General features: G+C 46.5%; 1 protein-coding gene across 3 annotated transcripts; it reads right to left on the reverse strand.

The window, feature by feature from the left end:
- Positions 1-3,161: 3,161 nt before the first annotated feature.
- Positions 3,162-6,976, reverse strand: LOC134933690 (putative nuclease HARBI1). Of its 3 annotated transcripts, XM_063929066.1 has the most exons (6): positions 5,531-6,976; positions 4,811-5,442; positions 4,403-4,529; positions 3,992-4,118; positions 3,581-3,707; positions 3,162-3,293 (listed from the first exon to the last, which is right to left on the reverse strand). In XM_063929066.1, the coding sequence occupies exons 1-2, from the start codon at positions 6,291-6,293 to the stop codon at positions 5,036-5,038; spliced, it is 1,170 nt and encodes a 389-aa protein (XP_063785136.1). In that variant the 5' UTR covers positions 6,294-6,976; the 3' UTR covers positions 3,162-3,293; positions 3,581-3,707; positions 3,992-4,118; positions 4,403-4,529; positions 4,811-5,035. The 3 variants fall into 3 exon arrangements, with proteins under 3 accessions (XP_063785136.1, XP_063785137.1, XP_063785138.1); XM_063929067.1 differs by lacking the exon at positions 4,403-4,529 and having other exon boundaries at positions 3,163-3,293; XM_063929068.1 differs by lacking the exons at positions 3,992-4,118; positions 4,403-4,529 and having other exon boundaries at positions 3,164-3,293.
- Between the last annotated feature and the right edge of the window lie 19,686 nt (positions 6,977-26,662).

The raw sequence follows: 26,662 nt of genomic DNA on the forward strand, positions 1-26,662 counted from the left end.
TAGGATGTAAATGGACTTTTAAGGTCAAGTATGATTCTGAAGGAAAAATAGAAAGATACAAGGCAAGACTTGTTGCTAAAGGATATTCACAGAAATTTGGAGAAGATTATGATGAAACGTTTGCTCCAGTTGTGAAGCACACTACCATTAGAACCTTACTCCTAACAGCAGCCATAAAGGGTATGCAAGTGAAACATTTCGATGTAAAGACGGCTTTCCTACATGGTGAACTAAAGGAAGATATATACATGGAACAACCACCAGGCTTCGTGAATTCTCAGAACCCAGATCATGTATGTAAACTGAACAAGAGTATATATGGTCTTAAACAAGCAGCAAGAGCATGGAATACAAAGATAAATGGAGTTCCGACAGAAAAGGGATTCATCAGAAGCAAAGCAGACCCATGTCTCTATACAAAGTTGATAGAGGAAAGATGGTTCTATGTATTAATTTACGTGGACGATTTGCTAGTTTGTTTCGAACAAGAAGGGGACGAAGTTGAATTGTTACAAGAACTAAACCGTCAGTTTGAAACAAAAGACCTCGGCCACATAACGCATTACTTGGGAATGCAAATCTCAAGAGAAGGTGATGGAACATTCACACTAAGTCAGAAATACAAAATTCAGGAAACCATTGAGGAATTTGGTATACAAGATGCAAAGACAGCAAGCACTCCTATGGAGACAAGTTATGAAAAGGAACCAAATGATCAGAGCAACCTGTTAGAGAATAACCATCTATACAGAAAAGCTATAGGAAAATTGCTATACATTGCAACCGTCACCAGACCAGATATCTCCACAGCAGTCGGGATTTTAAGCAGAAAAGTCTCTAAACCAACAAAGATGGATTGGAATGCAGTTAAGAGGGTAATTCGTTACTTAAAGGGAACGATTAACAAGAAGCTTAAGCTCTCAGCAAACACAAGTCACAAGTTAACAGGATACGTTGACGCAGATTGGGCTGGAGACACAAGTGACAGAAAATCCACAAGTGGATATCTATTCTCTATTGGAGAAGGATTAATCAGCTGGACAAGCAAGAAGCAGTCTACCGTAGCACTATCTTCTACAGAAGCTGAATATATTGCAGCAGCTCACGCCAGTCAAGAAGTGGTATGGTTAATGCAACTACTATCAGACCTAGGAATGCCTCAAGAAGAACCTATCAAGATATATGAGGATAATCAAGGATGCATTGCACTAGCGCAAACAGAAAGAGTGAACCCAAGAACCAAGCACATTGATGTCAAGCATCACTTCCTGAGGGATCTACAGGAACAAGGTCTTATAGAGTTGAACTATTGCCCAACAGAAGATATGACAGCTGATATCATGACTAAGCCTCTTACCAGAGAGAGACATTGGAGACTTACGTCAAAGATGGGTCTAACTGAAGAAACCCAGTCTGTTGAGAAGGGGTGTTGAAATATGGACAACAGACTATGGTTTTGTTTAAATGCATGTAGTTACCGTACAGGGGCAGCAGATGGCGCTGTATAGTTACAGAGATGTAGTGTTTGTCTGTTGCATATGTTATGTACTTGTTTGTTTTTACCTCACATGTGGGTATTCTAGAAGAGTCTCTGAGGGAGATGGAGATAAGCTGATGATACTGAAACCTGTTGTATTGATCCTGCTATTTAAGTACTATATAAAGGAGATATACATCTCAAGTCTCGTTCTGTCTGTATACAAGGTAACTCCTGAGGTAATACTTTATCTAAGGCTCCCCACTGCACACCTATGGTATCGATCCATCGCACTATACCAACAGTATGATGGGCCAAAGAGCTATTCTGATACCACTTTTTTCTTCCAAAAATCCTTTTTGTAATGGTGTACAGTAGGCTTTCATTGTGTGAATTTACTATTCACTAGTCTGTGTTTTTGACTTATTCATAGGATTGGTGGGGAAAAATGAAGTGGACGGCATAAGTTTGTGTTGTGCGTACCAAGGTGAGTAGAACCATGTTTCATTCAAGAAACTTTGAACCGCATGCCTTTGTAGAACAACACCGCCCAGCAATGGGTCATGCTGGGCTGTGTTGTTCCACAAATGTTAGCGTGTCAAAGTGCTGACCACTGACGCCACTCTTTCACTTTGAACCGCATGCCTTTGTAGAACAACACCGCCCAGCAATGGGTCATGCTGGGCTGTGTTGTTCCACAAATGTTAGCGTGTCAAAGTGCTGACCACTGACGCCACTCTTTCACTTTGAACCGCATGCCTTTGTAGAACAACACCGCCCAGCAATGGGTCATGCTGGGCTGTGTTGTTCCACAAATGTTAGCGTGTCAAAGTGCTGACCACTGACGCCACTCTTTCACTTTGAACCGCATGCCTTTGTAGAACAACACCGCCCAGCAATGGGTCATGCTGGGCTGTGTTGTTCCACAAATGTTAGCGTGTCAAAGTGCTGACCACTGACGCCACTCTTTCACTTTGAACCGCATGCCTTTGTAGAACAACACCGCCCAGCAATGGGTCATGCTGGGCTGTGTTGTTCCACAAATGTTAGCGTGTCAAAGTGCTGACCACTGACGCCACTCTTTCACTTTGAACCGCATGCCTTTGTAGAACAACACCGCCCAGCAATGGGTCATGCTGGGCTGTGTTGTTCCACAAATGTTAGCGTGTCAAAGTGCTGACCACTGACGCCACTCTTTCACTTTGAACCGCATGCCTTTGTAGAACAACACCGCCCAGCAATGGGTCATGCTGGGCTGTGTTGTTCCACAAATGTTAGCGTGTCAAAGTGCTGACCACTGACGCCACTCTTTCACTTTGAACCGCATGCCTTTGTAGAACAACACCGCCCAGCAATGGGTCATGCTGGGCTGTGTTGTTCCACAAATGTTAGCGTGTCAAAGTGCTGACCACTGACGCCACTCTTTCACTTTGAACCGCATGCCTTTGTAGAACAACACCGCCCAGCAATGGATCATGCTGGGCTGTGTTGTTCCACAAATTTTCATTGAAAAGAAATGAACATGAATTTAGTGTGTCTTTACTTTAATATACTTTTTTCTTTTCCCCACAGATATCTATATACACAAGAAAAGAATGTAAAGAAGAACAAACTACTTTTTTGTTTTAAATAACTTTCAAACTTTATTAAAAAAACATTTTTCTCAAAATAAACTTTTAAAAATAGAAGTTTCCTGTGGTTTTTATTAAAATTTGTAATGCAATTGAATTGTACGTAAGTAGATTGCCCAGGGAACATCAGGTGAAATGTCGTGTCTCCTCACATCCACGCCACTTGGGAAGATACATCGCAGGACCTGTGGAAGAGAACAATTTGAGCTTCCAGATATGGGTGATGATAGTGTCACCCTGGGGCTGGAAAAAGAGGTACATACAACAGTCCACACAACACAAGCGGGTTACAGCGGCCCAAATGCAACCCTCCTGCACTTGCATCACTACACATCCAAACATTCCCTGATCCAGCATTGGTGTATCAGGAGGGAATGTTTGGATGTGCAGTCTTGCCAATGCCGGAGTGCTGCACTTTGGACATGTCGGGGTGATTTTGGACAAGGGAGTCTTGTTGGTCAATGCATCTCACCTGAGGTGGTTGTCTGCTACATGGCGGAAGGGTCAGGTCCACATCACCAGTAGGTCGCCCAGGGAACATCGGGTGAAATGTCGTGTCTCCTCACATCCAAGCCACTTGGGAAGATACACCGCAGGACCTGTGGAAGAGAACAGTTTGAGTTTCCAGATATGGGTGATAGGGTCACCCTGGGGCTGGAAAAAGAGGTACATACAACAGTCCACACAACACAAGCGGGTTACAGCGGCCCAAATGCAACCCTCCTGCACTTGCATCACTACACATCCAAACATTCCCTGATCCAGCATTGGTGTATCAGGAGGGAATGTTTGGATGTGCAGTCTTGCCAATGCCGGAGTGCTGCACTTTGGACATGTCGGGGTGATTTTGGACAAGGGAGTCTTGTTGGTCAATGCATCTCACCTGAGGTGGTTGTCTGCTACATGGCGGAAGGGTCAGGTCCACATCACCAGTAGGTCGCCCAGGGAACATCGGGTGAAATGTCGTGTCTCCTCACATCCACGCCACTTGGGAAGATACACCGCAGGACCTGTGGAAGAGAACAGTTTGAGTTTCCAGATATGGGTGATAGGGTCACCCTGGGGCTGGAAAAAGAGGTACATACAACAGTCCACACAACACAAGCGGGTTACAGCGGCCCAAATGCAACCCTCCTGCACTTGCATCACTACACATCCAAACATTCCCTGATCCAGCATTGGTGTATCAGGAGGGAATGTTTGGATGTGCAGTCTTGCCAATGCCGGAGTGCTGCACTTTGGACATGTCGGGGTGATTTTGGACAATGGAGTCTTGTTGGTCAATGCATCTCACCTGAGGTGGTTGTCTGCTACATGGCGGAAGGGTCAGGTCCACATCACCAGTAGGTCGCCCATGGAACATCGGGTGAAATGTCGTGTCTCCTCACATCCACGCCACTTGGGAAGATACATCGCAGGACCTGTGGAAGAGAACAGTTTGAGTTTCCAGATATGGGTGATAGGGTCACCCTGGGGCTGGAAAAAGAGGTACATACAACAGTCCACACAACACAAGCGGGGAACAGCGGCCCAAATGCAACCCTCCATCACTTGCATCACTACACATCCAAACATTCCCTGATCCAGCATTGGTGTATCAGGAGGGAATGTTTGGATGTGCAGTCTTGCCAATGCCGGAGGGCTGCACTTTGGACATGTCGGGGTGATTTTGGACAAGGGAGTTTTGGGCAATACATCTCACCTGAGGGGGTTGTCTGCTACATGGCGGAGGGTCAGGTCCACATCACCAGTAGGTCGCCCATGGTAGAGTTGGATAAAAGGGTCAAATATTTGCGGTAAACCAACAACAGGATAAAACAGGGGGGAACGAACTGTATATACACGGCCTGGGGATATACATCAACAGGATGTAAAACTCTGTAATAGATAAATGAAGAAGTTTTTTAAAAAAAAATCCAATGTCAGTTTACACGATAATACAAATGTTGTCAGTATACTCACAGGCAACTGAAAAAATTTTTTGGATCAATGTCCGCCGGGAATCCTCTCCTTCGCCCATACCCACCGGTAGAGCAGAAGACCGGTTCCCGCGTAGGAAAGCACTACGACGAAGAGTCACCGGCAAACGGTTTGCGACACATATGTTGTGTAAAATACAACATGCATTTACCATGCCGCAAACCTTCGACGGTGAGTACAAAAGAGCACCGCCGGAAGTGTCTAAACATCGAAACCGGCTTTTAAGTACACCGAAGGCACGCTCAATTATTCCCCTCGATGCAATGTGTTTCTCTTGGTAACGTTTTTCTGCTCTACCAACAGGATTAGACAATGGGGTCAACAGCCACGGTTTGTTTGGATAACCCGCATCGCCTATAGAAAATATAAAAAAAATGTTAGGTACTTGTAAAAAAAAATAAAAAAAATAATAATAAAATAATAAAAAAATGAAAATACATACCTAACAGCCAGCCACCAGGCATGTTTCCTGTTTCGAACTTGTCAAACAGCGATGACTGGCTTAGGATGAAGGAGTCGTGAGATGATCCAGGAAATCCCACAAAAATGTTCAAAAATCTCATGTTGACATCACAGACCGCCTGCACGTTCAGGGAATGGAACTGTTTTCGGTTCCGAAAACATTCCTCTGAATTCCGTGGCGGTCTGATCTGCACGTGGGTACAGTCAATCGCGCCCAGCACATTGGGAAATTTGTATTTGTTGAAAAAGCCTAATTTGATCTCACGACATTCGCTGTCCGTCTCTGGAAATGTGATGTACTGGATCGTCAATTTGCGGAAAGCCCTAATGACTTGGGTTATACAGCGCGACAGTGTCGACTGAGAAAAACCGCATGTTTGAGACAGTGTAGGCTGGAATGTGCCTGACGCCAAAAAATGTAACGTCCCCAGCAGTTTCTGAAAACCGCTGATTGCACGATTTGACCGTGCTCGAGGTTCCAAGTCGGCCTCCAACAGAGCGTACAGCGAATATATGTCGTGAGTCGATAAGCGATAATTTTGTATCACCTCGAACTCGCTGAGATCCTCCAGTTCACGCCTAGTGCGATACTGGCGTGGACGTGGAAATGAAACCCGCAATACTGGCTCACCCAATGCAGACATTTGCTGACCTGGATCCTGATGTTCATCAGCACTTTCTTCCTCCATCATGCTTGCAGCCAGCATGAACAACACAATCTGGTCAGAAAAAGGCTCCATCATTGTAGTCAGTACAAAAATAGGAATGTGTTTTAAAACGCAGGGATTTTCCTAAAAAAACGATTCCACAGAGCTGACTGTAAAATGGCTCCTTCTCCCTGTAGTCTCAAACCCAGGAGTGAGGAGATAGGAGGGGCTTTGCAGAAGTGTATCCTGGGTAAAACTGTGGAATCATGGGTAAATTTCCCTCAGGAGATTGAAGAAAAAAATATTCCTTTAAAAAATCAATTAAATAATACTTGTGAAGCAAAAAAAGACAAACCAAGTAGATAATCCTTTCAAATATAAATAGATATGCTACTATCAATCCTCAAATATCCCAAAAAATTATGTTCTAAAAATTTTTTTTGAGAACCCGCCAGTCAACTGAGGCGGACTGAAATAGGCGAATTTGCGGTCGAAAAGCACTGCAGGCGAATTTCCAAACTTGAATTGAATATGCTTGGGGCGAATTGCAGCATCTGTACCATTGCAGAAAAGTCGAATGCGAAAAAAGTCGAATTGACAAAAGTCGAATTTTGAATGTCCGTTTTTTTGCGAAAAAGTACTGTACTGCATAGGCGAATTGATTTTTTGAGGCGAAAACGTTCCGGAATTCGACTTTTTCTGAAATTCGACCGCAATTGCATATACCCCTATAGCTGTTTGAGCGTCACCGACGCTCTGAGAATACTTAATACTATAAGAAACACACAGATACCGTGCTCAGGGTCCAACGCCTAATATATATATTATGAATGCTATACTTGCAAAAGAGTTAAACACAATACAAGTCATACACTACAATATAACATAGACTACCTAACCAGATAACTACACAGGAAATACAATACAATACTATTTAAGGGAAAATGAGAGAGAAGGAGAGAGAGAGAGAGAGATTGAGAGAGATTGGCTCAGAACAACAAGAAGATCAATATGATTGCGGAGAAACACTTACGCACAAGGGGAAACGATCGCATGCGCCTCGATATCCAGCTCCCGATTATCAGCAATGAGAACCGTTGAAGAGAGTGAACTGGATATGGTCGGCCTGCCTATTTATGCCCCACACACAATACAATTCAATGGTCCCTACAATCCCATTGTTCATTGGACACAGGAATCCGGCTTTGCATTATAACAAAAGGTCATAGGTTGATTCATACAGGTGGGCTGTGACTGCTTCCAACTGTTCAGGTGGGTGGGATACTGGGTTTCCCGCCGCATGATTAAATAAGAACAAATAATAGTAAATGGACATAAACTTCTTATGTCCATAACTATTCGCACGAGCGATTAATCCGCTCCAAACCAACACCGGAATATTGCTATTTAAATACTCTTCCGATGGGTACCAAACACCACTGTATGACCCCTGTTAGACCCTTCGTACAATACAAAGAGGGATCTCTCTGTTCAGGAACATGCTATATTAACTAAACTTTCAGAATCTATCAAAGGGACCATGATCTACAAAATACATTATTACTGAAAATATGTAACGATTGAGTCGCACGCTACGATCACATAAACTCTACCGTAAATACGCATACCGTGCACCTGCGGGTGCCCGCGACTGTGAGTATGCGCACTCACGGGAGAGCGTACGCATGCGCAGCGCGGACCAGAATGAGGTGCAAATATGGCAGTGTGTATAGAGATATTTTTCTGACTTTGACAGTCCACCCTTTGGCAGTCAATAATAACTGCCACCTTCTAAAACATTTCAAAAGGAGAAAAATATATGTCAGGGGTTAATACATTTCCATGGTTGGGTAGGGGAGGAGAGAGGAGAAGGTGTGAAAAGGGTATGACCTAGTGAGATAGCAGAAGCATGTGTGTATGAGTCCATGTTTGGGGGGTCATGTATCATCGTGCCGTACGTGTGGTACATCAAGCTTCGAGGTATTGCGAAGTATACATTTGAATTCCTTCTTATCCCGTATTAAGGGTCTGTGGATGGGCTGTCAAACTCTACCGAGCTCTTTTCGGCTGTGGTTGTAACAAAATTGGGGAGCACATTTTAGTTGATGATACATGAATGGGGGAGGTATGTGGTTGCTGATATCTGTGCCTGTATTCCCTATCGACTATGTGTGTCATTACCTGAGGCTTGTAGAAATGAAGATAAAGAACACTTATGGTAAATGCAGTGGTATTCTATGTCAGGTTAATGTACATTTGTCGGTTGAAGTCTTGTTCGGTGTCTGTTGAATGCAGTCTTTGTGCTTTTGCCCATAAGGTGCGGGCAAAAGCTGTCAATGTCCACGGATTTACAAAAAGTGTTGGGCTAGTGTAATTTTAAAATTTCTAGGGAAACTGGGGATCCATGGCATAGTTCATCAAAAATCTGTGTATAAGGTTGTCAGTGCTTCTTCTTTAATCCATCTGTTGTCTGTATATCGGCTCATCAAATTCCTCGTCCAAGTGGGTCTTTTTACCTTGGAAGAAAACGGAAAAACAGGTGAAAGAAACGGACCGTATAATCGCATTTTCATTACATCATTGTTTCTACCGTTGGGTCGTAAATCAAGTCCATTGGAATTACAGTTTCCTCACTCCTCAAACTCATTACCCTTGTACGATGTTTGCACTTCATTAAAGCCTGACCGCATCTAAATATCAATCCAATCGATATGACAACACCTAAGATACATAGGAGAAACTTCCCAACATCCATTATGACTCCTTGAGCCCACTCTCCTAAACCAGAAAACCAATTTCGCGGGTTCAACCATGACACCCAACCAGTCAGCTCATTACCTACAGCAGCAAGAGTGAGATTGTGTCTCCTGCGAAATTCCCACTTCAATTGGAGAATATCGTCCATCTTTTGGTCTATGACCTCTACCGGATCCTCGGTGCTATTTGTAATATATGTGCAACATTTCACGCCGTATTGTGTTGCCAGTGTGACACAATATCCGCCTGTCACTGCTGTGAGGTAATTAAGAACCATCCTATGCTGTACCAGTTCTGTTTCGTAAGCTTGAAGTTCTCTTCCAGTGTACCTAAACGTGTCATCATACATTTCAGTGATATTATCTAACAAATTTGCGAGCGCCGATATGTATTTATAATTCAGCACTCCTCTAGCGGTGCGGGTGAAGTCTAACGCGATTAAGAATTGAATCCCGGTGGATTCACTTATCAGATCAGAGGCCGGATGCTCTGTCTTCTCTATCAGGTGCCTTTTAACTACGTGCTCGTAGTGGGTGTGAGTATAAGGAGCTTGGGCACCACGGTGTATGTCTTTCATTTTGTCATGTGATACAGTCATTACTTCAGGCAGTACTTTTCCAATATAACACAATCCTTCAGAGTTTGGGGCAAGCCACTTGTACGCCTTTCTCCCGCATATGAAATATGCATCATCGGGGAGAACATATGGGACGGAGTAGGACATAACCATATTACACACCTTCCATGTGAAATCTCCTAACCCTAATTCTTCCATCTGCTTAGTACACGTATCAGGTTGTACGATATGTGCACAGTATCCTGGTGATACCTCTCCAACTCTCGTAATCCTATTTCCTAAGGTATACCTATACCGGAAAGATTTTCCTCTACTTTACAAGCTCTGTATCTGTAGGCATTCTATCTGCTCTATGCGAAAAGGTCATGGTGTGGTTACTCCATGACACTTCCCAATTTCCCGGCTTTCTGGGATTGGAGATGTTGAAACATAATAGGGACCTATCCACATGGTATTGGTGGAGCTTTAAACTAGGAGGGCTGGAGATATTAAACCTCCGGTCCACCGGTCTCCCACCATTTAACTCAAGTACCTCCCCTATCGTTAAAGGAAATGGTACTAGCCCTGATTTGCTATGACCTTGAGGTACTTGAGAGCATACCCAACAATCTGTTTTGTTTAACACATTACCCACTAAAGAGTGATAGTCACTTAATGGATGCCGGTCCATATGGATATTAAAACTGGATTGGCATTTCTTAATGCACCCATCCTCAATGACATTGTTACAGAGCCTACAGATACAGTTTTCTTCAGCTAACAATCCTTCACAATTCCTTCTATGGTCAATGCTATCGGATCGTTTTCTGATACTCGCCTTTACTTGTTGGTTAAGTTGTTCTTGGAAAACTACGCCTCCATCTTTATCATCAGAACCCATTCCAGAACCTCTCTCGACCTCCATGGTACTCTCGCCGGAACAGACTGCTCTGGTCAACATCATGGTCAACAGGAAAATCCGGATCACAGTCTCTTGGGGCAAGTCCATCTTATAGGAGGAGACGAAGAAGAATGAGAAGGGGGAAAAAAAATAATTGAGGGAGATGGGATGGGAAGTTGGAGAAAAACAATAAAAGGGAACAGGGGATCGACAACTGCTTTCGGTCTTCAAGGCTCAGATGCCGCCTCAGTCCTCCTGGAACAGACACTCCAGTGATACAACCTCTACCGTCTGTTCCTTATCACAGGACTTCTCTGGATCAGCGACCTTCTTGCAATGGGACGAATGAACCCAAGTCTCTCTCTCAGCAACCTTCAATGCTGTAGTGCTAGTCAATAAGACCTGGTATGGTCCTTCCCATCTGTCAATAAGGCAACCTGAGCGTAGAAAATTCCGTATCATTACTTAATCCCCAGGTTCAATGTCATGACAATTACTATCTGGTAAATCAGGAATCACCAACTTCAGATTATCATTTTGACTCCTTAACTGTTTACTCATGTTAATCAGGTATTTTACAGTCACTTCATTGTTACATTTCAAATCATCCTGAGGGTTAATCATGACATGCGGTTGTCGACCAAACAAGATTTCAAAGGGAGACAGATTAAGAGGGGACCTGGGAGTGGTTCTGATACTGTACAATACAATGGGTAAAGCTTCTGGCCATGTTAATCCTGTCTCTGCCATAATTTTACTCAGTTTATTTTTAATAGTGCTGTTCACTCTTTCCACCTTCGCACTCGCCTGTGGACGGTACGGAGTGTGCAGCTTGCTATCAATTCCCATCAATTTACACATTCCTTGAAAGACATCACCTGTAAAATGGGTACCCCTATCACTTTCGATTATTCTAGGGATACCATATCTACATACAAATTCCTGCACAATTTTCTTAGCAGTAAACATAGCGGTATTTGTAGCCGCAGGAAATGCTTCGACCCAATTTGAGAAAACATCTATACAAACAAGTACATATTTCAAATTCCGACAAGGGGGTAATTGAATGAAGTCAATCTGTATTACCTGGAAAGGGTCGCCTGCAGGTGGGATATGGGATGGTTCTGTAGGTATTGCCTTTCCAATATTCTTTCTCAAACAGGTAAGGCATGACATTGCTCTTTTACTCGCATGAGAGGAGAATCCTGGGGCGCACCAATATGCTCTTACCAACTTGCACATCCCTTCCTTGCCTAGATGAGTCAGCCCGTGAGCTGCTTCAGCCAGACATGGAAGGTATGCTCTGGGGGCCACTGGTTTACCATGTCCATCCGTCCAGAGTCCTGAGGACTCCTGGCCATATCCCTTTGCCTTCCAGACTGCCTTTTCCTGTGTGGAACACAAATTTTCTCATTTCACACAACTTCTGTGTGTTGATGGTATTAAATACCATCAGTTGTGTGGTGTCTGTCTGTATGGGGGTAGCAGCTGCTAACTTAGCAGCTTCGTCTGCTCGGCTGTTACCAAGTGATACTGGGTCCTGGCTATATGTGTGTGCTTTACACTTGATAACAGCCACTCTGTCGGGTTCCTGTATCGCTGTTAGAAGTCTTTTTATATGAGCTGCATGCGCTACCGGTGTACCAGCTGCCGTCATGAAATTTCTGAGACGCCATAGGGCTCCGAAATCATGGACTACCCCGAATGCGTATCTAGAATCGGTGTAGATATTGGCTGATTTTCCCTTAGCCAATTCACATGCTCTGGTTAGGGCGACCAGTTCAGCAACCTGGGCTGAGTGAGGTGGGCCTAGCGGTTCCGCTTCTATGGTGCCTTGGTCATCTACGACTGCGTATCCAGTACACAAGTCTCCCGAGTCTGATTGTCTATGACAACTACCGTCCGTGTAGAATGTAAGTTCTGCATCTTCCAGTGGGTTGTCACTGATGTCAGGCCTTGCGGTAAAATTTTGGGTCAAATATTCCATACAATCATGAGTGTCTTCCTTTGTATTAAATCCTCCTTCCCCACCACTCTCATCCTCCACCCTTTGTGTCTGACCAGACACACCCGGGAGATATGTTGCAGGATTTAATGCACTGCATCTCCTTATGGTGATGTTTACGGGGGCCATTAGTGCCAATTCCCATCTTTTAAACCGCGCTGATGAGACGTGCCTGGTTTGGGCAGAATTTAACAAGGCTGACACTGCATGTGGTGTATGAATTGTGAGGTTGTGACCTAGCACGACGTCTTCGCTTTTCGTTACTAGCAATGCTATCGCAGCAACGCTTCGCAAGCATGTGGGGAGGGATCGCGCTACCGTGTCTAGCTGAGCGCTGTAGTATGCTACTGGCCTGCTGGCATCACCGTGCTTTTGGGTTAGTACGCCTGCCGCGCAACCAGCACTTTCTGTTCCGTATAGTTCAAAGGGTTTCCCATAGTCCGGCATACCTAATGCTGGTGCCTGCGTTAGGCACTGTTTAAGTCTCTCAAATGCTGTCTCAGACTCGTCTGTATGCGAAATCAGATCAGGTTTGTTTGAGGAGACCATTTCCTGCAAAGGTAACGCTAAAATGGAAAACTCTGGGATCCAATTACGGCAATACCCACACATTCCTAAAAATGTTCTGATCTGTTGTTGGGTTTGTGGCAGAGTCATGTCTCTAATTGCTTGAATTCTATCAGCGGTCAGGTGTCTCAGTCCTTGTGTTAGACAGTGTCCCAAATATTTTACCTTAGTCTGGCATAATTGCAACTTGTCTTTGGAAACCTTGTGTCCTGTGTCTGAAAGATGAAACAGGAGCTGTTTCGTATCCTTCAGGGATGCTTCCAGTGAATCTGAACACAGCAGTAAATCATCCACATACTGTATCAATACTGATCCACTCTCTGGTTGGAAAGACTGTAAACAATCATGCAAAGCCTGAGAAAATATACTTGGACTATCTATGAATCCTTGGGGTAATCGAGTCCATGTGTATTGGACTCCTCTGTATGTAAATGCGAACAAATATTGGCTGTCAGGGTGCAGAGGTACCGAAAAGAAAGTGGAGCAGAGGTCAATAACAGTGAAAAATTTCGCAGTGGGAGGGATTTGCATTAGGATGACAGCTGGATTTGGCACTACGGGGAACTGACTCTCAACTATTTTGTTAATCCCCCTTAGATCCTGCACTAGCCTGTAACCCCTCCCCCCACTCTTTTTGACAGGGAAGATGGGACTATTAGCAGTGCTGGACGTTCTTACCAGAATGCCCTGTTGTAGCAAGCGCTCTATTACTGGGTAAACTCCTAACTCCACCTCTGGCTTCAGAGGGTACTGTGGGATTTTTGGAGCTATCCTACCATCTTTTACTTGTACAATTACCGGAGCTACGTTTGCCATTAATCCAGTGTCCTGTCCATCTTTAGTCCAAAGTGACTCTGGTATCTGAGATGTAATTTCCTCTACTTGGGATGGAGTCCTATTTGTCATAATGGTATGTGACATTAATTTTGATGGGGAGTCTAACATGTCTCGCACTTCCTGAGCGTGATTCTCAGGTATGTCCAAGAATACACCTTCAGGAGTACAATAAATGACGCACCCCATTTTACACAGTAAGTCTCTACCCAGGAGATTGGTCGGTGCCAATGCAGCCAGCAAAAAGGAATGCTTGGTATGTAAAGGCCCTATTGTAATCTCTACTGGTTTGCTAACAGGGTAATGCTGGACTACTCCTGTTACTCCCACGGCTGGAATTGTCCTACCAGTGGTCCTCATGCCCACTGTCGAATTGATCACTGATTTGGCCGCCCCCGTATCTACAAGAAAGTTTAATGATTTACCAGCTACATTGATTGCAATTTTGGGTTCACTTCCAAGGCTTGCAATCAATTTTACTGGCTGCAGATTACAGGTATGGCCACACCCCTATTGGGTATGGTGACCTCCCTGAATCCCGCTGGCAGCAACTATTTGTGATGGAGTTAATTGGGAACTACTAGAGGCGTGCCAGTTTCTGTTCGGGGGGTATCTTTTTGTTTCCCCTGCATGTGGCTCATAACTCCGTTTCTGCGGACCCTGATCCCAATGTCGTGTGTCGTGTCGTTGTCTAGGGGGTTGGTATGAGTTTCGTGAATTCTTTACTCTACAATCTCGTGCCATGTGTCCCTGTTTATGACAAGAATAACAAGTAACCACACTTGACTTACCCACAGGGTTTGGTGATACAAACAAAGGCTGCCTTGTGGTCAGGGCCTGTATACTTACTGACATTAATTTATCACCTTGTTGTTCCCTATGTCTGGTGATGTTCCTATCGTGATCAATAGCAGCCTCTCTCAAAGTAGCCACAGACAGACCTCGCCAACATGGTTGTGTGGTCTGTACCCTAGTCTTCAATGACTCTTTTAAACCATCCATCAGTACCGATACTGCTACTTCCCGATGGTTTGTGTCTGTTTTAATGTCCTCTATGCCTGTGTATTTTGCCATTTCTAATAATGCTCTGTGAAAATACTCTGCAGCTGTCTCTGACTCCTTCTGTTTAATGGAGAATATCTTGTTCCATTTAGCTACCGCTGGGAAATACTCTTTTAACTGCAAGCTTATTCTTTTTACATTATCTTTGTTGTACACATCTGTAAGAGGTACATCCTGATCTAATCCGCAATCAGCTAAAAATTGAGTTGCGTCAACATTGGAGGGTAAACATGCTCTCAGCAATATCTGCCAGTCTTTATTGTTGGGCTCTACAGTGTTACCTAAGTCTCTGATGTATTTTTGACTGGCAACTAAGTCTTTTCTAGGGTCAGGGAATTCAGACACTATGGTCCTTAATTCCATTCGGGAAAATGGGGTGTACATGGCAATGTTCCTAATGGGAGTGGCTCCTGATGTGTCTGTTTTCCCATTTGGCACTGCTATTACCCTAACGGGAGTAATTCTAACAACCTCATTCTGTGTAGATTCTACAGGCTGTGTTGAAATAGTTTCAGCATAATGCATGGTGCCGTACTTACCTGTTGATACGACCTCACCTATCCCTCCGCTAGGGGCCTTTGTTACTAATCTCGTGGGTGGAGCTGTGCCTACTGTGGTCTCTGCTATGGTGGCTGCTAGAGAGAGCGCTGAAATTGTTGCCGATTCGTCCTCTTGATCACACTCCTGAGGAAAGTTCAAAACAGGGTACAACTTGCACGGGTTAATACTTGCATTGGTTAATTGGTTAACATTATCCTTAACATTTACACAGTTGCTAAGAGTTTGTTGTTTGTTACCCCTTAATGCGTCATTCTCCGCAACCAATCCTTCTCCTGATATATATGGTGGCGGTGGGGCCGTGGCAATCAGTTTTCTGTTAGAGCCAGATCCCGCCGCCTGAGCCAATCCTCTCTGTATGTCACCTTCCTGTTGCCACAACTGCAAATAATCATAATGTTTGATTCGTCTCTTTGCTGATTTAATGAGACATATCCTCCTCCTTAAATTTTGTAACACTTCTGAGCTGAAGCTACCTACTCTTGGGAATTTCTCCCTGTCATGTACTGTCATTCTCTCCCATTCATCACATAAAGCTTCTGTGTGACTTCCGTATTTCTCACACATTACATACCTGGCCGACCCAATTGGTCGGTTCACTGAATCAACCCGAACCGAGGTTGATCGCCCCCTACCTGAACAAGTGGCCCCCATAGTTCGAAAGTGTTGCTTTATCCAGCCAACCCTTACGCAAACCAAATGTCCAAAATAGGCTGACGGTGGCGGTTTACCGAGTACCCCACTCACTCGCCCACGCCGACCAATACGACCTGATCACACAGATATGGTGCTGGCGTACTCGACCTAGGGCCCCTGCGACCTGAACCTCTATTTACTGGAACCTGTGAGGGTGATCCGAAGAACACTTACTCTTTCCAGTAACTATTGGTTGCTGGATAGTTCCTGAGTGAGCAGCGAACTTCCCTTAAAATAAAAAAAGAATTACACAAATCACGTTAGAATGTACAAATAGCATTTGTGACCCCTTTACTCTAATGGTACTAGGTCAGATTACTAACTAATGTACACAATTACGTGCGGTACAATCGTTTAGTACACAAGCAACTAATCTTATGTACTGAGCGACCAACGGAATCGAAAATTTCGGCTGCGAATTCCTTCAGCCAGAGCTTATATGGCCTATATGGGTGTTGCACCAACCCTTTCTTGGTGTTGTGCCTGTGGACTGTATAGCGGACTTCCTTGTCTGCTGTACCTGAACCTGCTGGTCTGTTATGACCTCCTGGTCTGTTACAGTATGACCTCCTGGTCTGCTATACTCTAATGCTCAAATTGTATATTTAACCAGGGATGCCTCCCTAGCCACCGTGCACGTCACTTACACGCATGTACCTCACGAGTACTCGACTTTTCTTGTGGTTCAACCTTTAAAATTGTAAAAACAAACACTCACTCACCGCATATACACTTTTGTTTCTATTTCTATTTCTGCGCAGAAATTTTTCTTTAGACCAGATGTGTTACCAATTAGGAGAAGGATCTGTTAATTTAAATTTGGAATGTTAAACTAGATTTGCGCGATTTATCGCCTGGCGTTATTTACCGCGTGGCGCTACTTATCGCGTTGAGAGGAGAGAAAAAAACCTGTGTTTTGAGTTACGTGGGCGTACCCGGACGCTCCGTTGCGTAATTTACGCTGCGTGCGTCGGCCTTTGGTTTGCGTGCACAAATCTCAGTCCTTGTTAGAGACACGTGTACGCAAAATAAAGAACCACCGTAACACAATTTATATGTTTATCAATGTAGATGATCCTTGATCATCTACTGTACACCACACTGACTTCGCCTTATCTCCCAGGCAAAAACTGTGTGTTTGTCTATACTTTAACTATGTTACCTTTACTCTTAAACTATAAAATAACGACAAATCTCTCTAAGCACGTTTATCAACTATAGAACTGGCAAACAGGAGAGTGACATACGAAAATACACAAATGAAAAGGAAATGCAGATATATATGTGTGCGTGCGTGTGTACGCAAGACAGAAAAATAAACAGTTTTAAAAAGACACTATTGTTTTGTTCTTACCTCTGGTTCCCGGATTCCTTCAGCACCCTTTACTAAGAGAAGCAGACGCTTATCCCGACAGCACCACGAGGAATACAACCTCCCGCCCTTTGCTGATGGATAATGTCTGCTGAAATTACCTAGCAGAGATATGTGAAGGACTGGACGAGCAGCCAATTGATAAAGCTGAATATTTATCGTATATAATACCCTTTATGAGGTCTAAGAACACTGTACGCTATCTACGTATGAAGTACCGTAAGGGTACGCTAGTTGCGTAACAATCGCTTAGCCGTGATCGAGACGCTCAAGCGTCACGTTCACTCACGGCCAAGAGATCACAGGCAGACACGTTATTGGCTGTTGACTAACGTAATGATTCGCTATAGCGTAGCGGACGCTCGGGACCACGAGGAGATCACCAGCGGCGCAGACGCTCACAATATTAAACCTTTGTATCTAAACCATAAACAGTGTGTTGTGCAGTAAAACCTTAGTGTAATGATAAAGTGTAAATGCAACACAGTATAACCTTATTACCTTTAAAGCTGTTTGAGCGTCACCGACGCTCTGAGAATACTTAATACTATAAGAAACACACAGATACCGTGCTCAGGGTCCAACGCCTAATATATATATTATGAATGCTATACTTGCAAAAGAGTTAAACACAATACAAGTCATACACTACAATATAACATAGACTACCTAACCAGATAACTACACAGGAAATACAATACAATACAATACAATACTATTTAAGGGAAAATGAGAGAGAAAGAGAAGGAGAGAGAGAGAGAGAGAGATTGAGAGAGATTGGCTCAGAACAACAAGAAGATCAATATGATTGCGGAGAAACACTTACGCACAAGGGGAAACGATCGCATGCGCCTCGATATCCAGCTCCCGATTATCAGCAATGAGAACCGTTGAAGAGAGTGAACTGGATATGGTCGGCCTGCCTATTTATGCCCCACACACAATACAATTCAATGGTCCCTACAATCCCATTGTTCATTGGACACAGGAATCCGGCTTTGCATTATAACAAAAGGTCATAGGTTGATTCATACAGGTGGGCTGTGACTGCTTCCAACTGTTCAGGTGGGTGGGATACTGGGTTTCCCGCCGCATGATTAAATAAGAACAAATAATAGTAAATGGACATAAACTTCTTATGTCCATAACTATTCGCACGAGCGATTAATCCGCTCCAAACCAACACCGGAATATTGCTATTTAAATACTCTTCCGATGGGTACCAAACACCACTGTATGACCCCTGTTAGACCCTTCGTACAATACAAAGAGGGATCTCTCTGTTCAGGAACATGCTATATTAACTAAACTTTCAGAATCTATCAAAGGGACCATGATCTACAAAATACATTATTACTGAAAATATGTAACGATTGAGTCGCACGCTACGATCACATAAACTCTACCGTAAATACGCATACCGTGCGCCTGCGGGTGCCCGCGACTGTGAGTATGCGCACTCACGGGAGAGCGTACGCATGCGCAGCGCGGACCAGAATGAGGTGCAAATATGGCAGTGTGTATAGAGATATTTTTCTGACTTTGACAGTGGGGGTGTCACTGAGAAACAGGGGAATGTGTGTCTGGGGGGGGGTGTCACTGAGAAACAGGGGAATATGCGTGTAGGGGGGGTGTCACTGAGAAACAGAGGGGAATCTGTGTGTAGGGGGTGTCACTGAGAAACAGGGGAATATGCGTGTGGGGGGGGGTGTCACTGAGAAACAGAGGGGAATGTGTGTGTATTGCTGGGGGGGGTCACTGAGAAACCGAGAGGAATGTGTGTGTTGGGGGGTGTCACTGAGAAACAGAGGGGAATGTGTGTGTAGGGGGGTGTCACTGAGAAACAGGGGAATATGCGTGTAGGGGGGATGTCACTGAGAAACAGAGGGGAATGTGTGTGTATTGCTGGGGGGTGTCACTGAGAAAGAGAGGGGAATGTGTGTGTAGGGGGGGGGGTGTCACTGAGAAACAGAGGGGAATGTGTGTGTATGGCTGGGGGGGTGTCACTGAGAAAGAAGGGGAATGTGTGTGTGTAGGGGGGGTGTCACTGAGAAACAGGGGAATAAGCGTGTAGGGGGGTGTCACTGAAAAATAGAGGGGAATGTGTGTGTAGGGGGTGTCACTGAGAAACAGAGGGGAATGTGTGTGTATTGCTGGGGGGTGTTACTGAGAAACAGAGGGGAATGTGTGTGTATGGGGGTTGTCACTGAGAAACAGAGGGGAATGTGTGTGTAGGGGGGGTGTCACTGAGAAACAGAGGGGAATGTGTGTATGGGGGGTGTCACTGAAAAACTGAGGGGAATGTGTGTGTATGGGGGGGGGCACTGAGAAACAGAGGGGAATGTGTGTGTATGGGGGTGTCACTGAGAAACAGGGGAATGTGTGTATGGGGGGGTGTCACTGAGAAAGAGGGGAATGTGTGTGTATGGGGGGTCACTGAGAAACAGAGAGGAATGTGTGTGTATGGGGGGTGTCACTGAGAAATAGAGGGGAATGTGTGTGTAGGGGGGGGGGTTCACTGAGAAACAGAGGGGAATGTGTGTGTATGTCTGGGGGGGTGTCATTGAGAAACAGAGGGGAATGTGTGTGTATGGGGGGGGTCACTGAGAAACAGAGGGGGATGTGTGTGTATGGGGGGTGTCACTGAGAAACAGAGGGGGATGTCTGTGTATGGGGGGTGTCACTGAGAAACAGAGGGGGATGTCTGTGTATGGGGGGTGTCACTGATAAACAGAGGGGAATGTGTGTGTAGGGGGGGTGTCACTTATAATCAGAGTGGAATGTGTGTGTAGGGGGGTGTCACTGAGAAACAGAGGGGGATGTGTGTGTATGGGGGGTATCACTGAGAAACAGAGGGGGATGTGTGTGTATGGGGGGTGTCACTGAGAAACAGAGGGGAATGTGTGTGTATGGCTGGGGGGGGTCACTGAGAGACAGGGGAATGTGTGTGTATGAGGGGAGGGGTCACTGAGAAACAGAGGGGAATGTGTGTGTTGAGGGGGCACTGAGTAACAGAGGGGAATGTGTGTGTAGGGGGGGTGTCACTGAGAAACAGAGGGGAATGTGTGTGTATTGCTGGGGGGGTGTCACTGAGAAACAGAGGGGAATGTGTGTGTATGGGGGGGGGTGTCACTGAGAAACAGAGGGGAATGTGTGTGTATGGGGCAGGTGGTGCCACTGAGAAACAGAGGGGAATGTGTGTGTAGGGGGGGGGGTGTCACTGAGAAACAGAGTGGAATATGTGTGTATGTCTGGGGGGTGGGAGTCACTGAGAAACAGAGGGGAATGTGTGTATATGGGTGGGTCACTGAGAAACAGAGAGAAATGTGTGTGTATGGGGGGTGTCACTGAGAAACAGAGGGGAATGTGTGTGTATGGGGGGTGTCACTGAGAAACAGAGGGGAATGTGTGTGTATGGGGGGATGTCACTGAGAAACTCAGGGGAATGTGTGTGTAGGGGGGGTGTCACTGAGAAACAGGGGAATGTGTGTGTAGGGGGGGTGTCACTGAGAAACAGAGGGGAATGTGTGTGTAGGGAGGGTGTCACTGAGAAACAGGGGAATGTGTATGTATGGGGGGAGGGGTCACTGAGAAACAGAGGGGAATGTGTATGTGTATGGCTGGGGGTGTCACTGAGAAACATGGGAATGTGTGTTTATGGGGGGGTCACTGAGAAACAGAAGGGAATGGGGGTGTATGAGATGTCACTGAGAAACAGAGGGTAATGTGTGTGTAGGGGGGGTGTCACTGAGAAACGGGAATGTGTGTGTATGTGGGGGTGTCACTGAGAAACAGGGGAATGTGTGTGTATGGGGGGGTGTCACTGAGAAACGGGAATATGCGTGTAGGGGGTGTGTCACTAAGAAACAGAGTGGAATGTATGTGTAGGAGGGTGTCACTGAGAAACAGGGGAATATGCGTGTAGGGGGGGTGTCACTGAAAAACAGAAGGGAATGTGTGTGTATTGCTGGGGGGGGTGTCACTGAGAAATAGGGGAATGTGTGTGCATGGGGGGGTGTCACTGAGAAACGGGAATATGCGTGTAGGGGGGTTGTCACTGAGAAACAGAAGGGAATGTGTGTATAGGAGGGTGTCACTGAGAAACAGGGGAATATGCGTGTATGGGGGACATCACTGAGAAACAGAGAGGAATGTGTGTGTAGGGGGGTGTCACTGAGAAACAGAGGGGAATATGTGTGTAGGGGGGGTGTCACTGAGAAACAAGGGAATATGCGTGTAGGGGGCAGTGTCACTGAGAAACAGAGGGGAATGCGTGTGTATTGCTCGGGGGGGGGGGGGGGTCACTGAGAAAGAGGGGAATGTGTGTGTAGGGGTGTGTCACTGAGCAACAGGGGATTATGCGTGTAGGGGGGTGTCACTGAAAAATAGAGGGGAATGTGTGTGTAGGGGGGTGTCACTGAGAAAGAGAGGGGAATGTGTGTGTAGGGGGTGTCACTGAGAAACAGGGCAATGTATATGTATGGGGGGAGGGGTCACTGAGAAACAGAGGGGAATGTGTGTGTATGGCTGGGGGGGTGTCACTGAGAAACAGAGGGGAATGTGTGTATGGGGGGGTGCCACTGAGAAACAGAGGGTAATGTGTGTGTAGGGGGGGTGTCACTGAGAAAGAGAGTGGAATATGTGTGTATGTCTGGGGGGGGGGGGGTGTCACTGAGAAACAGAGGGGAAAGTGTGTGTATGGGTGGGTCACTGAGAAACAGAGAGAAATGTGTGTGTATGGGGGGTGTCACTGAGAAACAGAGGGGAATGTGTGTGTATGGGGGGTGTCACTGAGAAACAGAGGGGAATGTGTGTGTATGGGGGGGTGTCACTGAGAAACTGAGGGGAATGTGTGTGTAGGGGGGGTGTCACTGAGAAACAGGGGAATGTGTGTGTAGGGAGGGTGTCACTGAGAAACAGAGGGTAATGTGTGTGTATGGGGGGAGGGGTCACTGAGAAACAGAGGGGAATGTGTGTGTATGGCTGGGGGGGGTGTCACTGAGAAACAGGGGTATGTGTGTGTATGGGCGGGAGGGGTCACTGAGAAACAGAGGAGAATGTGTGTGTTGAGGGGGCACTGAGTAACAGAGGGGAATGTGTGTGTAGGGGGGATGTCACTGAGAAAGAGAGGGGAATGTGTGTGTAGGGGTGAAGTCACTGAGAAACAGAGGGGAATGTGTGTGTATGGGGGGTGTCACTGAGAAACCGAGGGGAATGTGTGTGTATGGGGGGATGTCACTGAGAAACTGAGGGGAATGTGTGTGTAGGGGGGGTGTCACTGAGAAACAGGGGAATGTGTGTGTAGGGAGGGTGTCACTGAGAAACAGGGGAATGTGTATGTATGGGGGGAGGGGTCACTGAGAAACAGAGGGGAATGTGTATGTGTATGGCTGGGGGGGTGTCACTGAGAAACGGGAATGTGTGTGTATGGGGGGTCACTGAGAAACAGAAGGGAATGGGGGTGTATGAGATGTCACTGAGAAACAGAGGGTAATGTGTGTGTAGGGGGGGTGTCACTGACAAACGGGAATGTGTGTGTATGTGGGGGTGTCACTGAGAAACAGGGGAATGTGTATGTATGGGGGGGCGTCACTGAGAAACGGGAATATGCGTGTAGGGGGGGTGTCACTAAGAAACAGAGTGGAATGTGTGTGTAGGAGGGTGTCACTGAGAAACAGGGGAATATGCGTGTAGGGGGGGTGTCACTGAAAAACAGAAGGGAATGTGTGTGTATTGCTGGGGGGGGTGTCACTGAGAAACAGGGGAATGTGTGTGTATGGGGGGGTGTCACTGAGAAACGGGAATATGCGTGTAGGGGGGTTGTCACTGAGAAACAGAAGGGAATGTGTGTGTAGGAGGGTGTCACTGAGAAACAGGGGAATATGCGTGTGGGGGGGTGTCACTGAGAAACAGAGAGGAATGTGTGTGTAGGGGGGTGTCACTGAGAAACAGAGGGGAATATGAGTGTAGGGGGGGTGTCACTGAGAAACAAGGGAATATGCGTGTAGGGGACGGTGTCACTGAGAAACAGAGGGGAATGTGTGTGTATTGCTGGGGGGGGGGTGTCACTGAGAAAGAGAGGGGAATATGCATGTAGGGGGGTGTCACTGAGCAACAGGGGAATATGCGTGTAGGGGGGTGTCACTGAAAAATAGAGGGGAATGTGTGTGTAGGGGGTGTCACTGAGAAAGAGAGGGGAATGTGTGTGTAGGGGGTGTCACTGAGAAACAGAGGGGAATGTGTGTGTACTGCTGGGGGGGTGTCACTGAGAAACAGAGGGGAATGTGTGTGTATGGGGGGGGGTGTCACTGAGAAACAGAGGGGAATGTGTGTGTATGGGGCAGGTGGTGCCACTGAGAAACAGAGGGGAATGTGTGTGTAGGGGGGGGGGGGGGGGGTGTCACTGAGAAACAGAGTGGAATATGTGTGTATGTCTGGGGGGTGGGGGTCACTGAGAAACAGAGGGGAATGTGTGTATATGGGTGGGTCACTGAGAAACAGAGAGAAATGTGTGTGTATGGGGGGTGTCACTGAGAAACAGAGGGGAATGTGTGTGTATGGGGGGTGTCACTGAGAAACAGAGGGGAATGTGTGTGTATGGGGGGATGTCACTGAGAAACTCAGGGGAATGTGTGTGTAGGGGGGGTGTCACTGAGAAACAGGGGAATGTGTGTGTAGGGGGGGTGTCACTGAGAAACAGGGGAATGTGTGTGTAGGGGGGGTGTCACTGAGAAACAGAGGGGAATGTGTGTGTAGGGAGGGTGTCACTGAGAAACAGGGGAATGTGTATGTATGGGGGGAGGGGTCACTGAGAAACATGGGAATGTGTGTTTATGGGGGGTCACTGAGAAACAGAAGGGAATGGGGGTGTATGAGATGTCACTGAGAAACAGAGGGTAATGTGTGTGTAGGGGGGGTGTCACTGACAAACGGGAATGTGTGTGTATGTGGGGGTGTCACTGAGAAACAGGGGAATGTGTGTGTATGGGGGGGGTGTCACTGAGAAACGGGAATATGCGTGTAGGGGGTGTGTCACTAAGAAACAGAGTGGAATGTGTGTGTAGGAGGGTGTCACTGAGAAACAGGGGAATATGCGTGTAGGGGGGGTGTCACTGAAAAACAGAAGGGAATGTGTGTGTATTGCTGGGGGGGGTGTCACTGAGAAATAGGGGAATGTGTGTGCATGGGGGGGTGTCACTGAGAAACGGGAATATGCGTGTAGGGGGGTTGTCACTGAGAAACAGAAGGGAATGTGTGTAGGAGGGTGTCACTGAGAGACAGGGGAATATGCGTGTAGGGGGGGTGTCACTGAGAAACAGAGGGGAATGTGTGTATAGGAGGGTGTCACTGAGAAACAGGGGAATATGCGTGTATGGGGGATATCACTGAGAAACAGAGAGGAATGTGTGTGTAGGGGGTGTCACTGAGAAACAGAGGGGAATATGTGTGTAGGGGGGGTGTCACTGAGAAACAAGGGAATATGCGTGTAGGGGGCAGTGTCACTGAGAAACAGAGGGGAATGCGTGTGTATTGCTCAGGGGGGGGGGGTCACTGAGAAACAGAGGGGAATGTGTGTATATGGGTGGGTCACTGAGAAACAGAGGGGAATGTGTGTGTATGGGGGGTGTCACTGAGAAACAGAGGGGAATGTGTGTGTATGGGGGGATGTCACTGAGAAACTCAGGGGAATGTGGGTGTAGGGGGGGTGTCACTGAGAAACAGGGGAATGTGTGTGTAGGGGGGGTGTCACTGAGAAACAGAGGGGAATGTGTGTGTAGGGAGGGTGTCACTGAGAAACAGGGGAATGTGTATGTATGGGGGGAGGGGTCACTGAGAAACAGAGGGGAATGTGTATGTGTATGGCTGGGGGGTGTCACTGAGAAACATGGGAATGTGTGTTTATGGGGGGTCACTGAGAAACAGAAGGGAATGGGGGTGTATGAGATGTCACTGAGAAACAGAGGGTAATGTGTGTGTAGGGGGGGTGTCACTGAGAAATGGGAATGTGTGTGTATGTGGGGGTGTCACTGAGAAACAGGGGAATGTGTGTGTATAGGGGGGTGTCACTGAGAAACGGGAATATGCGTGTAGGGGGTGTGTCACTAAGAAACAGAGTGGAATGTGTGTGTAGGAGGGTGTCACTGAGAAACAGGGGAATATGCGTGTAGGGGGGGTGTCACTGAAAAACAGAAGGGAATGTGTGTGTATTGCTGGGGGGGGTGTCACTGAGAAATAGGGGAATGTGTGTGCATGGGGGGGTGTCACTGAGAAACGGGAATATGCGTGTAGGGGGGTTGTCACTGAGAAACAGAAGGGAATGTGTGTAGGAGGGTGTCACTGAGAGACAGGGGAATATGCGTGTAGGGGGGGTGTCACTGAGAAACAGAGGGGAATGTGTGTATAGGAGGGTGTCACTGAGAAACAGGGGAATATGCGTGTATGGGGGATATCACTGAGAAACAGAGAGGAGTGTGTGTGTAGGGGGGTGTCACTGAGAAACAGAGGGGAATATGTGTGTAGGGGGGTGTCACTGAGAAACAAGGGAATATGCGTGTAGGGGGCAGTGTCACTGAGAAACAGAGGGGAATGCGTGTGTATTGCTCGGGGGGGGGGGTCACTGAGAAAGAGAGGGGAATGTGTGTGTAGGGGTGTGTCACTGAGCAACAGGGGATTATGCGTGTAGGGGGGTGTCACTGAGAAAGAGAGGGGAATGTGTGTGTAGGGGGTGTCACTGAGAAACAGAGTGGAATATGTGTGTATGGGGGGGTGTCACTGAGAAACAGGGCAATGTGTATGTATGGGGGGAGGAGTCACTGAGAAACAGAGGGGAATGTGTGTGTATGGCTGGGGGGGTGTCACTGAGAAACAGAGGGGAATGTGTGTGTATGGGGGGGTGCCACTGAGAAACAGAGGGTAATGTGTGTGTAGGGGGGGTGTCACTGAGAAAGAGAGTGGAATATGTGTGTATGTCTGGGGGGGGGGGGGGGTCACTGAGAAACAGAGGGGAAAGTGTGTGTATGGGTGGGTCACTGAGAAACAGAGAGAAATGTGTGTGTATGGGGGGTGTCACTGAGAAACAGAGGGGAGTGTGTGTGTATGGGGGGTGTCACTGAGAAACAGAGGGGAATGTGTGTGTATGGGGGGGTGTCACTGAGAA

Source organism: Pseudophryne corroboree, chromosome 6 (assembly GCF_028390025.1).
Source record: "Pseudophryne corroboree isolate aPseCor3 chromosome 6, aPseCor3.hap2, whole genome shotgun sequence".
Lineage (NCBI taxonomy): Eukaryota > Metazoa > Chordata > Amphibia > Anura > Myobatrachidae > Pseudophryne > Pseudophryne corroboree.

Coding starts and splice junctions, on each gene's coding strand:
- LOC134933690 (XM_063929066.1), bottom strand. CDS start 6,293: ATGATGGAGCCTTTTTCTGACCAGATTGTGTTGTTCATGCTGGCTGCA. Junction 5,443..5,530: donor GCCTGGTGGCTGGCTGTTAG/GTATGTATTTTC, acceptor TATTTTCTATAG/GCGATGCGGGTTATCCAAAC.